This window comes from Bidens hawaiensis, unplaced genomic scaffold (assembly GCF_021521415.1).
Source record: "Bidens hawaiensis isolate Kalapana, Puna unplaced genomic scaffold, B.hawaiensis_p1.1 tig00012634_1, whole genome shotgun sequence".
In the NCBI taxonomy this organism is placed as follows: Eukaryota; Viridiplantae; Streptophyta; class Magnoliopsida; order Asterales; family Asteraceae; genus Bidens; species Bidens hawaiensis.
Window position 1 is genome coordinate 312279 of NW_027492040.1, and position 14837 is coordinate 327115.

General features: G+C 32.0%; 1 protein-coding gene across 1 annotated transcript; it reads left to right on the plus strand.

Moving 5' to 3' along the window:
- The first annotated feature begins 8981 nt into the window (after nt 1-8981).
- Nucleotides 8982-14567, plus strand: LOC143541663 (BTB/POZ domain-containing protein At1g50280-like). The gene is made up of 3 exons (XM_077034433.1): nt 8982-9249; nt 9637-10743; nt 13840-14567. Exons 1-3 carry the CDS (start codon nt 9181-9183, stop codon nt 14356-14358), a joined length of 1695 nt encoding a protein of 564 aa, XP_076890548.1. The 5' UTR covers nt 8982-9180; the 3' UTR covers nt 14359-14567.
- Nucleotides 14568-14837: the final 270 nt, after the last annotated feature.

A 14837-nucleotide genomic window follows, 5' to 3' on the forward strand; every position in this document is an offset into this window, starting at 1 on the left:
ACGACTAACGAATCATGATTGTGAATAATAATAATAATAATAATAATAATAATAATATTTTGATCAATGGGGAGCTACTAATCTACATGATAGTGGGGTGACTTCAAGCCTACGGAGGTCCCGGACGGTAGAATAAAACATTTTTGGTATTTTATGTCACATGAGATAGATAATATCATAGCATTCAAATAAAAAAGTATGCTAAAATCAGTCTTAAATTAAATGAAATAAAACCTTTTATATAATTTTATTTGCAAACTTACTTTTTATAATTTTCTTATCAAATATACATAAATACAATGGTAAATGAGCAAAGGAAAGGACTGTCCGACAAATAAAAAGTTACTTTCTATATATTCTTTGTAAACACGTTTATTAAGGTGATTAATTTAATATCCTTATGAATTATAACTAATATTACTTTTCAAAATTTTCAGTGCATGTCATAGTTTCGACGTTTTGTCGGTTTTGACCGGTTTTTTCCCACGTATACGTTTGTGATTATTTGCATCTAGTATATTATGATTTAATAATATAAACACAAAGCATAATAATATTCTTTCTCCTCCATAGGATCAGAAAACTATAAGATTGAAGATTCTAACTTCTAAGTTGTAAGTGTTATTACTTGTTACAATAACAATAATATTCTTTTTAGTGTTAACTAAAAGTTTACATACAGATTTTAAAGATGCAAAAAAAGTTAAATTTAAAGTTAGATATTTTAATTTTTATAATTTTCAATCAAACTCTTCATTTATTTTTTTTGGAACGACCAACTATGTAACGCTGGTTACTCCGTACGCGGTTCCCATTCTCTAAAGGTAGCCCGAGCCAGCCACGAGTCCATATGGCTAGCCACCTATTGAGGGTTCCCCGGATAAAACACTACCCCACGCCCGTCAAAGGGCACGACAACGAGGAACCGGTAAAATCAGGTGAGATAAGGACTCGAACCCTGACAAGCCATGTCATCCCTCATATCTCTTATATAAATTGGTGATAGTGAAATTTGAACACCTACCTCTTATTTGTAAAGTCAATGCTCTACAATTTAGTCACATCCAATCTTATCAAACTCTTCATTTCTAGATATTGAATTAAGTTTCATTTTTTTTAATTTATTTTTCGTCCCAACAATTTTATCTAATTGGTTATAACTACCAATTAACCAATTCCTTGCATTCGGCTTTCCTAACTAAAAGCTAATAAATATGAATCACTAAAGTTGATAGGAGATAACAATTCTACTCTATGTCGCGTACTAGAGCTTAAACCGTTAAAACTTCGAAGATTAGCACACACTTCGAAACGCGACACGCTTCCCGAGGTAATATGTGTGAAAGTGAGTGTGTTTTAGTGTAAGGAGAGAAGTGTCATGACCCCCCCCCCCTTTATAACCATTTTTGGCGTTCCTTGCGTAGCACGAAGGAACAATGTTCTGGTCGTTCGCGTAGTGCAAATTGACTCTATTATAGATGAGCCACCAACTGCCACGTGGCACTACATGGTCTGACACGTATCCACACGTTTCACACATGTGTGATGACTGCTCTGCATAACGCGAAGAAGTCATGTGTTGGTTCTCTACGTAGTGGCGAACCGCCCAACCTTTTGTCTTTCGCGTAGCGCGAAGGATCAAAAAAAGTAGATTTTTCACTTTTGATCCCTTTATCTTCTAAAAATACTAAGGTGGCTCGCCTACACACGTGTGCGTCGGGTGTTTTGCACCCTCCGCTAGGCCTACTGATAGTGTTTTTGCCACATAAGAATATTACTATGTGAACTCATTTTCTTATAAAGAGTTCATAAGTTTTATTATTTATTAATGTGGGAGGAAATTTCTCCTTCCTATTTATACCATTGTGGAATGATTCAACATTCTTTTTCCAATATGGGATGAATCCACAAAGTTTCCACTCTTACTTTCTTATTTCATATTTTTCCATCTTTATATTTTGGGGAAAATTTCTAATCCCTCATCTTTTCTTAATTGTCAAATTTTGACTGAAATTTTTGAGGTGTTACAATTGCCTATGATTTAAGTGGTTTAGGTGGTGTATGGGGTAAATGACATGACATTACGGGATGGGTAGAAGAGAGGGTAGTTTAGTGAAGCACCCCTTTTGCCCTAAACCTATTTGTTGCGGCTATCAGACACTTTACATTTATTAAGATAATTTATTTTAATTCTTTTTGACAGGCAAGCTTGATTGGAAAAAAAACACACTCGGTTAGAAAATTATAACTGGGGATAAAAAGCAAAGTTACAGGATAAGTGACGGATTTTTAAGCCACGCTATCCAATTCAAACGAAAATTAAAATTACGAGACGAGAGCCACATAAATGAAACCGGCACAATCGAATCAAACAGAGAATCTTTGGAATCGATTTGTGAGCCAAAAATCGCATCATTCGAAGAACTCTAGATAATCCACCATGTAGTAAAAATGATTACCTTAACATCTTATTTTTCTTTACGATCTAGTATAATCCAACCAATTAATAATATTCTTAGTGCCTTATTGACCGGGAGCTCCAAATCCAACTAACATCCTATCAAGTTCCAAATGTTAGTAGCCAAATAACACCCTCCAAACACACGATCCATAGCTTCCACCAAGATTGAACATGTCAGACTTTAAATAGAAGGAATACCTATACCTTTATAACTTAAGTCAAGCCGGAAGACGATCCAAAAGCAACCGCCAACTCAAAATATTAACCTTGCTAGGCATATATTTGTTCCATCTCATTGCAAAATCAGTTTCCGACAACTCCCGCCGATCCCGGGCAATTTAACACCTTTAACTGAATAAGAATCGTCATGTTCGAAATCCTAATCCACTTATCATCGGTATCGTTTAAGGAAAACGTTTGAAAGATAAGAATCTATCTCATTTCGTTGTACAACCTCTAACCAAATTTAAGAATAACCTGCTAGTCATTACACTATACATACATTTACAATTTTATTAAAGTGTATACTCAAGCTGAGAGATAAATCCTTTTCTTAACGATTATCTGAATCGTTAATGGCTCTATAATCCACCCGATCATCTTCTAGAGAGACAAACTTTATAGTTTTTAATATTTAATACTAATATCAATTATCAAGATGTTATTAACTTTTATTTGAATTAACAAAATGAAAGACCAGGTGGGTTAACCAATAACACAGAGAATATTTTTAATCATCAGTTTTTCTACATTGTTTATATGAATAAAGCATGTATCTTATAAACTTCCTATTATCTTCCATAACAGGCCCACAACTCACATGAAGTGAAAGGTGATTATGTCGCACGTGGTGGTGATGTACATAAGTTACACAACAAATCACATAACGTTAAAATATAAATATATTAAGAATCTTTTATTTCAAGGGTCTTGTCGAGACTGTTTGGTTCTTGTACAATTAATAAACTAAAACCAAGATGAAATATTCTTAACTATTCTCATACATACGTATTAATAGTTAACAATTAATATACGGCAATGTCCAAATAATTATAGTATTTACATGAATGGGTGCGTATAATAAATTTATACTAGATGACCTCAATTAAAGGGGACATGAACAACAAAATACGGAGGAATCAAGAATACGGACCCTGTTATCTCAGGAGACAAACTCGTCTCAACCTGTTTCATTTAAACTCTCCATACAAATAAAACAATTACTTAACCTGATATTTACACTAATTACTAATCATATTCTAACTCAAAGTCAATCAAATAAACAAAAAATAATCATCCCAACCGTTGGATAAGCCTAAAAAGTTTAAATAATAGGTTAAAACGAATTAATATAATATCTGATTTATCTTCAAATTCAAACATGTATCTTCTTTTCTTGATCTTTATACATTGAATTAGTTTCTATCTTTACTTCCCTTGGCCTGATCCAAATTATTTTAACAACTGTGCCTTGTTGATCACTAAAAATTAGTGAGAGAGAAATATATAATCGTATTATCACATTTTAAAATAACGTATACAAGTTTCTTTAGGATTTTATGGTTCTCCATCTAAAATTTTTCTTTGATTAAATTTAAAATCCATAAAAATAAGTCAACACCAAAAATGGGTTTTGTTAGTTTTGTCTGTTGGCTAAGCGACTTGACTATGAGGGAACTCGTTTGTTCCACCCATCATCCTCTTGTCTTATCTTTGGAAAATATGATCATAAATAATTGAGGGAAATAATCCAACTTAATAAATTCCTTAGAATCTAGGGGCATTGTAGTAAAAAAAACAGGAAAAAAATACAATTATTAGTTTATATTATCTTTGAGAAACAATTTCCATTTTTAAACTTTAAACCATAAAATTCACATAAAGAAAAATGAAACAATTGAAAATCATGAATACTAATTAAGATCAATTGGTTCTTTTATAGTTGGAGGTCTCACTGAAAACAATCTATTCATCCTCATGAATAGATGTAAGGTTTACCTTCATTCCACTATTCTTAGACCCTATCAATAGCTTATATTATTTGAAAAATTTTAGGGTTCAATTGTTGTTGTAATTAAGACCCAATTAATAGTTGAGAGTGATAAAAACAGTTCATCACTATGTTGTCAAAAACCAGTCGTTCTCTGTTCGCATATTGACACATTGCCATATCCGATCTAATTCAATGTCATTTCGGACGTGTATATCCCCAATTTCTAATATCATGTTGGAAAATGGTAAAAATGATAAATCTAAGAGCTACGAGTAAGTATCATATATGATCTTTCACTAACTTTAAACACAAACAATTATATGTATTGATTATCAATATAACTATTATTTATTCGATTTGTGTTCTCCTTTATGAGAGTTTCGTAACGAACTAAAGCATGTCCAAAATATAGCTTAGATGAAAGAGATATAGGTCCTTAACTTCAAGTTTGAATTAGAAAAGCTATGAAATACAGATGAGAACTAGTTTCACATAAGGGGAAGGTGGAATTTTGGAATGATATTTAAGTCGGAGCCTTTAGATATTTTCTTTAGCCATAAGAAATAAGTGGGCATCCTAGTTCCTTGTGAAGTGAGTGTATTTTGTCACTTTGGTGACTAGCTCGGTGTTTCAACTAGGCTTTCAAATCTATTAAATTATCATTGAAGACGTTTAATACAATTTTTTTTAATGGAAGAGAATATATCAACGAAATATCAACGTTTGATAGAGTTTAACTTTCATGTTTAATGCTTGAGATGTTTTCTTTCATTTTCACTATAAAACTAAGGTTCTTTCTAGTTAAAACACAACTTATATGCCCACAATTACAACAAATACACTTTTCAATTTCTAGCAATCTAAAGATGGTTTCTAATGGTCTTAGGCTCCATTAACGTGCTGATGTCTTTTTTGACGATACACACTACTTTGCATGTTGTACACTAGGAGGTAGCAGATTCATTTAAGGAACAACAATTTAATATGTTTAAAGTGACCTTTGTCGAACACCGATCTTTAGTCATCATCGATCATTCTAGTTCCCTTTATTTCTTTCAAAATTGTAACAAGTGCTGTAGTTTTGTTTCTTTCCATTCCATGTTATGATTTATTTTAGTGGTTTTTATTCTAACTTTATGAACGCTTTTATAAATCTTCTTCATGTTGCCGATTTATTTTCTTATTAGGTCACCAACATGGGACAATTGCTTCCTTTCCGCTCCATTGCCGTCCCTTCCGCCTTGTTCTTGAGTTGTTTAACCAAGGAAAGAAAAGGAAATGAGAGGGAAGGATAAGAAAGGAAAGGGAAGTGAAGGAATTTTTTTTTAATTAGGTGTGTTCTTGAGTTGGAAGGAAATTAGAGGAAAGAAAATGATAACTGTGTTAAAAACTAGTTATCCTTAGTAATCATCCCATTTTTGGGAGGATAACTTATTGGGAAAATACATTAATTTAATCATTCCTAACTCCTCCTACTCATTTCCTTTCCATCATAAAAAAAACTCAAGAACACCCATTTTTTAACTATCCTTAGTTTTCCTTTCCTTTCCCTCATTTATAAAAACTCAAGAACAGGGCGTTCCTTCCCCTTTCCGTTTTTTCAAGTGATCCCCTTTTTGTTTGTTGTAATTTCTATATATTTTTTTTACATAAACTCACATCTCTTGCAACTAATAATGCCATAAAGAAAATAAAGAAGAAGAAAGAAAAAGGAAAATCACCCTAATTGTCAATTTAACCAATTTGTAAAAATTATTTTACAAATAATTGAATGTTGCAATATATTATACCCCTAGAAATTATATTTCACTCAATGGTTTAAGTCTAAAACCATCACCAATCTAAGAGAAACAAAAGATAAGCCATTTAAAAACCTAGGTTTTTACATTAGTGGATTCTGTATGAACAATTGAACATTGGCGAAATGGTAGGTTGATTTAGAAAGCTCTGCTTTAAATTGGTTAGTCGTGTGTAATTCATAGTTGGATTATGCAAAAAGGCAGTCAGGTAACCTTTGTGTAGAATGATTTTGGGTTCCACCGGTGTTCTTGATAATATAAAACTAAATTTTGTGATAAGTGATGATGTGTATGAATTGTATACACCTTTTTGATGTATAGTTATTGTCATTTAAGCTAAATGAAATACTAGATCAATGTCATGGATAAATACCCATTTGGGAAAATATGACCTAACTAGAAGAATTGGAGTTATCTATTAGTGTTGATTACTGGAAAACGTTTTTTTAACGATAATTGAAAACGTTACTAATATGCAAAATATATTGATATGATAACATTATGATGTGAATGATCTAATGAGATTGGGTTAGGATGACAATTAAACAACATATATGTTATTAAAGTTAGCATGGATATTAAGTGATTTAATGAAATGACTCGATTAAATAATATGCAAATACATAAAAGATTTGTGTCAAATCACTTGTATGTAGAGGATGCGAAAATCTATGTCTTGACTAATACTTTCCCAATATATATGTTGACCCTTGAGGTCAAAGGACGGGATTAAGTAATTAACCTAAACAGTAAGGACCCTCAAACCAAAGGAGAGTAACTCATGCACACAAAATATAATGCTATAACACGTGTCAGTATCTTTTTGTGAATGCTATTGCTTTATTTTTTGTTTACACCAAGTACCTTTTGAGTAACTAGATCTAATATTGTTAAAAAAAATGTTTTTTCACACTACATTGTATACGTGGGAAAAGTTCACTCCTATTCAATTAACACTTATCATTAATTTATAAAATAAACTATATTCCTAGGAATACATATAAAAAATTGGATAGTTGTAGAAAACACTTGGTAGAAGACCTAAAAGTTTAGGGTACCACTAATCACAAAATATAGTGTGTACTTAATTAATATTTTTATTAAAAAAAAAAGAAAAAAAAATGTATAGTATCCTCTATGATGGAACTGAAAATTCGATAATTCTTTTGGAAATCAATGGTGTTGGTGAAGTGAAAGATGTGAAAAATGATCGTCATCAAGTGGGGATGCATGATTCCGACAACCGATAATTTGTGAATTTGTTGATGATGGTGGTGGTCGGATAATGAGCAAATGGGAGAAGGTTATGGATGATATATGAAAGTTAATTAATTAAAGAAACCCCATTGAAACAGATTTTAGAATATGGAAGCAATGTATGGATGTGACTTGGGTGGGTTGTCGTGGGGTTGGATCTTAAAGAGGAGACGCAAGTTAAGTTAAAAAAGTTAAGAATGTACAAAAGTGCATGTTCTTGGGTGGTGCATACATACAAAATCAAAGCAAGACAACAACATTATATCAAAAAATATTCCAAAATTACCCTTTAAATAATTGAATATGGTCGTTGAAAATAGATGTGACTGATAGGATTAAAAGTGAAAAAGAAGCATGTACTAATTTATAGGTTAACCAAACTACAATAATTGAAAATTTGATCTAGATGTTCATGATTCTAGAGAAAGATGGTTAGTTGAAATTAGATTAATGAAATAAATAAATCAAATGGTAACATAGTATATAAGGTAACATAGTAAAATTCATGAAATGGTAACATAGTATATAAGTTATATTTGGCAAGAAGCTTTTAAAAGCTTCTATGTTCAAGTTTTTAATTAGAAACAAAATTCATATTCAATAAAAAACTTTGTCTGATCCATAATTGAACGTTTATAGTAGTAGCGTTTAAAATAAAGCTACAAACTTTTAGTATTTAAAATTACTTAAATAACCTTTCAAGATATATATGTAAATATTTAATATTATGTTTTTTTAGTTATACTCATGATTTTAGTTATTTTATACATCTATACTATATATAGTGTTATTTGTTAGAAAATAATTACAATTGCAAGTTTGGTTTTGTTAATTTATATAATAGTTAAATATTTAACCCTTATTCAAAACCAACGACCCTCACGACTTTTTAAGGGGTATATTTTTCAAATGGTAATATTAAAAAAATCATAAAAACAAGCATTTTATTCTCTTTAATTTGACTATGTTATTGTTATAATTTATTTAACTTTAAAAATAACATATTACGTGATTACCAATTAAAAGCTCTAGCTACTCTGTCAAACATCTAAATATATCTAAAACGTTACAGCTATCAGCTCCTAGTCACGAGCTTCCAGTCACCAGTTAGTTTTGTCAAACATATTCGTAATTTTTAAAAGATGTAATAAAAGCTTGAAAATAAGTGAAGTATTCGGTCGTATAATTGACTATGTATGGCCATCAAAACAATATTAAGAAAATATATTATGCCTTCAAATAAATTTCTTGCTCTTCATACTAAACATGATAGCAAAATTCCTATATTTATAAATCAAATTGGTACCCTATATTCTATAGACAAAAACTAATAATTCCCACTTGTCTTATTATATATTATAGAAAAATGACACAAATTGAAATCACCATAAATTAAGTGAAAGGAAAACGTCAATCCGTGACTCACAAAACATATGGATATACGGGTATACATTAATTAATTTGTAGGCAGTCTATATCATAGTTGCCAAATTAATAGTTCATGTGCCTAGCTACACAACATGATATTCATATATCCTTGTTTTTGGCCAACGCATACTCTCGTGATCTCAACTCATTTTTCATATTATTATTATTGTTATTGTGGTCCTCAAAAAACTCCCATGATTTGAGTTACACACAACTCTAGCTTTCTCACTTCCACAATCTCCATGGCAGCAGCAGAACTCTGTGATTTGCAGGTCCATATTAATGGCCAACATACATTCTTTATCCACGAGGTACACTTCCCATTACTTCTTCTTTTTATTGTTTCATTTACGAGAGGTCAGCTATATACACACCTCGTCTGACATCTAATTCCACACTGTTTTAAATGACTTTCAAAGTTTAATCTTTTTGGTCAAAACTGTTTTGTGGTCAGTCGTTTAATGATGTGAGATCAGATAAGGGTGGTGTAGCTATAGCTTGACTGGTTTCAGTTTACCAGGTCAGCTATACATACTCCGTCTGACATCTAATCCCACACTTTTTCAAACGGCCGTTTTGACCAATATTTCAAGCATGATTTTTCTTCTGGTCGAAATGGCCGTCAGATGGGAGTGGTGTAGCTATAGAATAGAATGGGGCAATGTTTCTTGAAAACTAATTATGGTTTTTTCTTTCAGAAAACAATATCAAGATACTCAGGGAAGTTAAGGAAGCTGATCAAGAAAGAAAAGAAACGAACCCAGATCAGGAAAACCGGAATCGAGATCAACGATTTCCCGGGTGGGTCAGATGGGTTTGAATTAGTTTCAAGATTCTGCTACAACAATGGTGAATTAGATATTACACTCACAAACGTCTCACTTCTTCATTGTTGTGCTATTTATCTAGCTATGAACGACACCCTCCTACCCAAAACAACCCATCTTTTCGACCGAATAGCCGACTGGTCCTTCACGGACGTCCGTGACTGTCTCAAAAGTTGCACACCATTCGTTCAATATGCAGACTCTTTTGGTCTCATTGAAAAACTTATATCTAATCTTATTATCAAAATAACCCAAAACTCGGATTCGGCCACTTTATTTCATTCGTCGTCCTCGTCCTCGTCTCCGGACAGTACGGTGAAGTCCGGGACGTTGTTAAGATTGTCATCATGTTCATCTTCCAAAGGCTTATGGTGGTATGATGATATGACAACTTTGCCCCCTTTTATTATAGAAAGGTTTGTAAAAGCCTTAGGTGGTTATGGGAATGATAACAATAGTTTAACCCTCACAAGATTCCTCTTGCATTACCTAAAAACCGCGTCTCAGTCGAAAACACACGCGTTTTCGAAGAGTGAGTATGGCGGTCTTGCGGATACCGCGGTTTATGGGGTGATATTAATGGGAAAGAGTGCATTTTCTTGTAGAGGGTTGTTTTGGGTGTTAAGGATTGTGTCAATTTTTGGGTTGAGTAGAGAATGTAGAGGTGGGTTGGAGAGGTTGATTGGTGGGATGCTTGATCAAGCAAAAGTGGATGATTTGCTAGTGAGTAATAATGGGTCAAGTGGTGTGTATGATGTGAATCTTGTTTTGAGGTTGATAAGAGAGAGTAATAAAGTTGAGGGGGTGTGTTTGGAAAGAATGAAGAAGGTTGGGGGGTTGGTTGATAAGTACTTGGGTGAGATTGCACCAGATCAAAGCTTGAAGATATCAAAGTTTTTAGGGGTTGCTGAGAGTTTGCCAGATTGTGCAAGAGATTGCTTTGATGGGGTCTACAAAGCCATTGATATATATCTTGAGGTAAATGTTAATTATAATTACTTTTAAAAACTTTAAAATGATAGAAATACGGTTTTATCGTAGTTACTAATAAGCAATGATCAAAGGGTTTCTAGCATAGTGGTAGCAAAGTCTGAATATATTTATGTTATACTATAAGTTAGCAATAAACATCATAAAAAGTTTTCATCTGATTTACTATTAAAATTTTGTGGTCTATATAATAACATTAGTTTATGGTAGCCCTACTTATATGGCCATGTTTGGAAAAAATGGGAAAATAAAGATTTTAAAACTCGAGGGAAAACCATGGACCGAATATAAGGAGCATAGAGACAAAACATAAACTACAAACAAGAGATGTGACAAGCTATATAGTTATTTCCCTTTTTATACTTAGTTCTAATGTCTTTTACCTTTTAACCGACTCTAGATGTTTGATAAATAATCCACTAGATTACATGTCATATATGCGTGGAGAGACTCGTTTAACATATGACTAGGTGGTAATCGGGTAGCGGGTATGGACTAGTGATTAGTCAGATTGAAATATTTTTATGTAATTTTTCAAATATACATCTATATATCAATTTTATGTATAAAATTTTCAATTTTGACCGATTTTAATCAAATAGCTATTAATCGGTAACTAGTCGGTGAGGTATCGACTAGTATAACATATCTGGTTGTCACAGTTATTTATAGATATGTGATTTTTAAGTTTTTGTATTCATAAAAAAATATAAGTATATATAAATGCTTGAAATTTAACAATGTGCCGTCTAGAAATATATTGACCCTAACATATTTTTCCAATATAAAATTAATAAATAATTTATGGTTCTATTTTAATCTATCATTTTATTCTGTAGGGGTGGCATTATGCCATTATTGTCATTTGGCCTTTTCTTGTTCATGCAATCTGTACAACAATGCTAAAAGACTGGGCTCAAGAGTAATTAGGGATTATATTAAGGAATTTTTACATATTTCTCCTTGCTAAATACCCTTAATTACATATATCTCTAATCTCAAAAATCAATTACATATTTCCCCTTTTTATATGTGTTAGGAAGGAGAAATAAGTAATTATTTTTTTAGTTTTGGGAAAATATGTAATTAAGAATGTTAGGAAAGGGAAATATGTAAATGCCCCTATTAATTTAGTGTAAACTTTTAATTTACTAATAAAAGATGTTTCAAGGGATATAAAGGTAATTAGCCAGCCATGAACAGTCAGTCCGTCACGGACGGCTGAAGCCCCGACACCTCGAGCTACTTGTGTAGTGGCTGAGCAAGTGTTTGGAATATACTTTCAACTAGTATTATTTTATATATGTTTTTATAAATAATCTTATATTTCACTTTCAATTATTTTATATATGGTTTATAAATAATCTTATATTTCACTCAGTTAATTTTTTTTTCATCAAAAGTTAATATATTAGTCTTGTGGTGAATATTAAATACTTATTTTCATAACAAAATGTCACATATTATAAAAAAAAAAAGTCCTTAATTACATGAATAAACCGTGTTTTTAATAGCTAAGCTATTATCTTTAAATACGGTTTTGTAAATTTAGGTGTGTAAACAAGCCAAGCTGCTCATTAGCTATTCGAGATCGGCTCGCAAAAAGATCAAATTGAGTTTAAACGAAATCGAGTCCGAGCTTCACTTATCGAGTTTTAGCTAGCTAGTGAGCCTTAACGAGCCTATTACTTATTTAAATTATATTTAGTTACATATAAAACCATGATAAAAATAACTAAATATTTATTATTAAAATTATAATATTTTATTGTAAAAAAATATATAAATTAATTAATAATAAACGAACGAGCTCAAGCTTGAAAACTACTCACGACTTGAGCTTGAGTTCTTTGTAAGTTAAACAAGTCAGACTTGAGCCTAGTTGAGCTTGGGCTCAGAATGGCTCGTTTACACCCCGTAGTTGCAATTGCCGTATGTTGTTAAAATCAAATGTATTAATAATACTTATTTTTTATAACTGTCTTGCTAAAGTTTACTACTTAAAACATTTTGCATTAAAACATAGTTATTTGAGAAAAAAATAATAATAATAACAAGAACATTTTGCATTAAAACATAGTTATTTGAGAAAAAAAAAATAATAATAATAATAATAATAATAATAACTAGAAGAAGAAATAAATGATGGGAGCGTGAATTGTGGGAAAGGAATCAAAAAGGGGATGAGTAAGTAACTGGGTGTTTGGGTGACAGTTTGTCTGTGTCAATTAGTAAATGGCCGAAGAATCCAGTGGACAGCCACATGAATACATGATCTCTCCACACACCACTTTTTAACCCGACATTGATTTCTAGTTTCTACCACGTACACCTTATTTAATTTATAAAATTGATACCAGCTTTATGAGTATATTCCTAAGGAGTTGGCTTGATTCATTCTAAAAACCGTTTTAAGCTCTATATTTAAAGCTCGAGCTTAATATGACAATCGTTTTTTATATACCGATTCAACTTGACTCTACTCATTTAATCTTTACCATATATTTAATTATTTTAATTATACACGTATCTAACTTTTATAATAATTATACTTATAAATTTAAATATATAAGAACTATGACACACATTTCCGATGATAATCCATATACTATCAATTTGACTACTGGCGGTCGCTTTTATTTTTATTGCCAATGACAATCCCCATAGCATAATCGTCATTGATTTACATTTGGTTTTGACTCAATTCCGCTTGCAACAATGACGATTATGAATGAAATGGGCAAACATACAAGAAAAAATCAGATGGAAATCAAACTTTAATCGATTGTGAATTTCTAATTATTATGCCACTAGGATCACCCTTAGCAATGAAAGAGAGAGTTAAAACTGTCAGTGGTTAAATTTGTATTATAGAATATTATCGATCAATGAGTCATAGTTTGGATTATAAAAAATAATTTTTCCTTTTTATAATGATTTCATGTATAATTTTTCATATAAATGATAAGACTCGTTTAGTTTTGCCAACCAAGTCAAGTTGTATATGTACAGCTCAGACTTGGCTCGATTCGAGCTTTTAGCGTATTATATCAGTTTCTAACATTAAGGTGTTTGAATCTGCAGTCACACCCATGTTTGTCATTGGAAGAAAGATCAAGGCTATGCAGGTGTTTAAATTACGAGAAGCTAAGCCTAGAAGCATGCAAAGACTTAGCCAAAAACCCGAGAATCCCACCAAGAATTGCGGTCCAAGCACTAGTTTCACAACATTCCAACATACCAACGGTTTATACCTACGATAATCATCAAGATTACTCTTACATAAACGACCATGATCACCAAACTCCATTGACCAAAAGCAGTAGAGAACTCATGGTCCTCTACAACAAAAATGGTGCACATGATCAAGTTCACTACGATTCACCGGATCAAAGCTCTAGAAGCAACTCAAGATATGATCAAGATAAGGATCTACTTGATGATGGTGTGGTGAAACTGAACTTGCAAAGAATGCAATGGAGGGTGGTGGAGTTGGAGAAGGTTTGTAGGGAGATGAAGGGTCAGATGTCGAGAATGGTTAAGGGCGATCGAGGCATGCTCTCGGGTTCGTCTCATGGTAGACCATTGCCAAGATTGTGTTAACCCTTTTGAAGCCGCTTTCTCATTTAAATATGGGTTTTCTTTTTTTGTATTTTTTTTGTTGGTGTTCAAGCATATAAAAATATGTTATGAGTGTGATTTTTATGTATATCGATTGCTTGAAGCCCGGGTTTGATCAAATGTTTTCCATTTGGAGTCATCGGTTTGATATCTTGTATATATGCAAGTAAACAGATAATAAATCTTTTCTTCGGGTTTTCTTAAGTGATTTGGACGTGTGTATTAACACGTGAATGATAAGGATTTTAACTTCTTCAAGCGTGGGTTTTAAGGGAACGGTTGTTACCAAAAGGCTTGTAGGCTAGTTGTATCAAGATGTGTAATAAATTAGTGTTCCTCCCTAAGTGGTTGAGGGCTAGTTTAGTGTTGAACATTGGTGTAGATTTAAATGGTGTATGAGTTAGCCGTTTTAAAGAAAAATAAAAGAATGGTTAGCACCTATGCTAGATACCATTGTTCAT